This window comes from Triticum aestivum, chromosome 5B (assembly GCF_018294505.1).
Source record: "Triticum aestivum cultivar Chinese Spring chromosome 5B, IWGSC CS RefSeq v2.1, whole genome shotgun sequence".
NCBI lineage: Eukaryota > Viridiplantae > Streptophyta > Magnoliopsida > Poales > Poaceae > Triticum > Triticum aestivum.
In genome coordinates this window covers 82,615,229-82,618,472 of record NC_057807.1, presented here as the reverse complement: position 1 = coordinate 82,618,472, position 3,244 = coordinate 82,615,229, and the positions used below count along the sequence as shown (strand labels likewise).

The 3,244-nt window shown below is 49.9% G+C and overlaps 1 protein-coding gene across 1 annotated transcript; it reads right to left on the bottom strand.

Annotated features, from left to right (window-relative positions):
- Positions 1 to 459: 459 nt before the first annotated feature.
- On the bottom strand, positions 460 to 1,565 carry LOC123115735 (uncharacterized). The gene has a single exon (XM_044536834.1). It carries the CDS (start codon positions 1,498 to 1,500, stop codon positions 679 to 681), a length of 822 nt encoding a protein of 273 aa, XP_044392769.1. The 5' UTR covers positions 1,501 to 1,565; the 3' UTR covers positions 460 to 678.
- Between the last annotated feature and the right edge of the window lie 1,679 nt (positions 1,566 to 3,244).

Here is a 3,244-nt window from a genome sequence, read left to right as displayed (position 1 = left end):
TTAGATGAAAAAGCTTCATAATGTCGTTAAGGTGATGATCAAATACACCCGAGGTGCCTTCCAAGTCTAGCACTCAGATCAACCTTATCTAGCACTCAGACTTGAATTTCATTTTGACATGTCGAAATTGTTGAACTATGATTTATTTTGCTTTGTTGCATTATAGAACTATTAAATTGTGATAATTTGTATTATATGATCCATGTGCATGGATTTGAAGGTTTAGATTTAAGGTGTGGTGCTACCGATCGGCCATATGAGAGACCTCCCAACGCTGTCCACGGTCACTCTCAACGCCCCAGTAAACGTTAAAGGTGCTGGATTTGTCAAGTTCGCTTCTAGATGCTCTAACCATACACTAGGGACTCATCCGTGGCCGGAGAGGCGGTCGGGAAGATTGGACCATCGGCCTCACCAACGCTGGGAGGGGCCAAAGTGCCAAACTGTGGGACAATCACCGCAACACGATTGAGGATTTTTCACCTTTTTCCGGAACACGATTAAGGTTTTAAAGAGAACTACACTACACTGACACGTGGGGACATTGATCCACTGACGTGGACACCGGTTATATAATTTTCATGCAGCGCCACGTAGGTTACGTCCGGAGTACGGAGCAGGAGTAGTATTTAGTATTTACAACATGTTTCATTCCAAGAGCGCGGCGGCCGGCGGTGGTCACCGCGCTATGAGCGAGCCGACGACGCCGGCTATGAGCGCGGTGGGGTCACCGAGCACCGCGGAGATGACCACCTGCGCGGCGAACCCGGCGATCTCACAGCAGCGCTTCACCTTGCCCTTCCTCATCCCCCAGTACGACCCGCCCCTGCTCGCGTGGCTGCTCTTCGCCGCGCCCCTTATCACCGGCACCCTGTACCCGCCGCTCCCCGCCACCAACGCGCCGTCGTACACGCCCCTTCCTCCGGCGCTAACGCCCTTGTTCCGCCCGATGCCGTTCCAGCTCTCGACGACCATGTCCATGACGCACGCGACGTGGAGGCTGTAGCTCTTGCAGTGGCTCCGGTACGTCCAGCTCCGCCCGCGGTGGCCGCACCGGTGGCACGCGGCCTCGGCCTTGGGGTGCAGGTACAGCCTCACGCCGACCCTGCCTCCGCGGTCGCTGGCGTCGAGGGCGTGCGGGAGCGTGGCGCAGCAGGGGTGCAGGTCGAAGCCGCAGGCGCGGCAGTGGTAGACGAAGCCGGCGACGTCGCGGCCGCACGCGTTGCAGTAGCGCGTCCCTGGGGCGCCCGGCGCGCGCGCCATGAAGTGGAAGGCGCACTTGGGGTAGAACGGGTGCCGGAGCGGCGGCGGCGGCGGGGAGAGCGGGAGCGCGCATTGGCGGTGGAGGTCGTGGTCGGCGGCGCAGCCCTGGACGGGGCACCGGTAACGCGCGCCGATGCCGACCTCCTTGCAGCCGTCGCACCGGAACGGCGTGTCCAGGTGCTCCAGCCGGAGCCGGTGCTGCGGGTGGCTGAAGTGCGCCACCTCGCCGTACCTCATGGCTTCAGATTATCTTCCGAGGTGGTGCTATTCTTTTGTGTTTTTTGGTCTAGTTGGCAGCAAGGAAGATTTATACTGGCGCAATGCATGTTGATAGAGGAGGTCCATTGAGTTGGTTGGCTTGGTTTTAACTTTTAAATCTTGCTGATGAAGGTTGTCGAGGAATAGAATAGAATATGTTCTCTTCGTTTTGGATTTAGGTGTTTGGGGTTGCTCTAATATATCAAAGACAGTACTATGATCATGTATGGCCAAATATATTTGTTAAAAAACTTTTGTCTCTGAAAAGGGGAGAAATATCCCTAGCCTCTGCGCCGATTGATAAATCCTTTATTGCAAAGTTCTAAATATATTTGTTACAGATGTACCATGGATTGAAATTTGCTCATTCTAAATAGAGTGTTTCAGCACAATTTTAAGAAATTCTACTGTTTTATGTACTTGTCCAGGAATATATGGCTAAACATTTCGAGTAGAGTAGTCCTTCTGCAACCACATTTTTCCCAACTGGAGGGGGTTGGTTTGTGTGACTGACAAAACACAGGGCATCTCTCTTTTGTGCTGGTGCAGGCATTTGTTCCTCCAGCGTCAGACTATTCCGGTTCTTCTCTTGCCTACAAGTCCTGCTTTCAACAAGTTCAGAAGCACCCGGCACTCAATGTTAAGACTTAACACCCACCTACAATTCTTCCCTTCATGATGAGGATAAACGCGCACAAATTCCCCGATTTACATAAGAGAATACGATTGGAATGTCTCTAAAAGCGTGAAAAACTGTTGTTATCAGCCAGCATTCGGGTGCTGCAGGTCGAATAACTTGTGTATTCAGGCAGGAATTAGGGCTGATGATCACAGATAAAGAAGATGCTGAAATTATTGCCTCCAGATCGTCACGTTCTTCTGTGTTTAATATGAAAAACAACGGCTCCAAGTTGAACATGCCGCCATCAACACTGAAGTGGTAGTCTATATCATGGTCGCCACAAGCCCAGGACATGCAGGAGTAACTATTGTGCTCAGTGTTAAACTGGATAATCAAGTTCTGAACCTTTCAAGGAAATGTCATTCTTGTTCTGATGGACGTGAACTCCGAGCATCTGATCTCAGCCTGAATCAAATCTACTGCATGCCACGATCGAACTTTCTATCGGACCGTTCGTGATGCTTTTGGTCTTGGATCAAGATGAAGCAAGGAATTGGTTCCGGGAGCCGAACCATCACCTCATGTGCCTGCATGTCAAAAAGACAGAGAAAGATGAGTCTTGTAGTAATAAGAAACTGATAAAGCATTGCAGGGGAGACGAAATTATGGAGCATAAAGAACATTGCAAAGCAGAGTCTTGTAGTACTACTAGCTACCTAGGGGTAGGGGCATCGCTCGCTGCTTTATATATCCTGATTCTTCTTGCTTCTTTCTTTCTTTCTTTCTCGAAAGGCAAGAGACCAAGATTAAGGAGAATAGTGTCCCTGCAGGCTTCCAAGCCCTGATGAGTGCGGCATCATAGCATAATTGTAGGGCAGATTATTCCATGTTGAGTCAGGTTTGCATATGGGATTCTTATTCCTGCAACACGGCAATTGGAGAATAGGTGGAGTATAACCAAGAATATGGCAAAACTACCTCATCGAATGGAATGATAACTTTGTTGAATGACTAACTGTGGTGCCAATTGGAAGGATAAGATGTTATCAAAGCATTTTTCACGGGTTTTTTCCACATCAAAGACAGCTCCGTATAATTTCA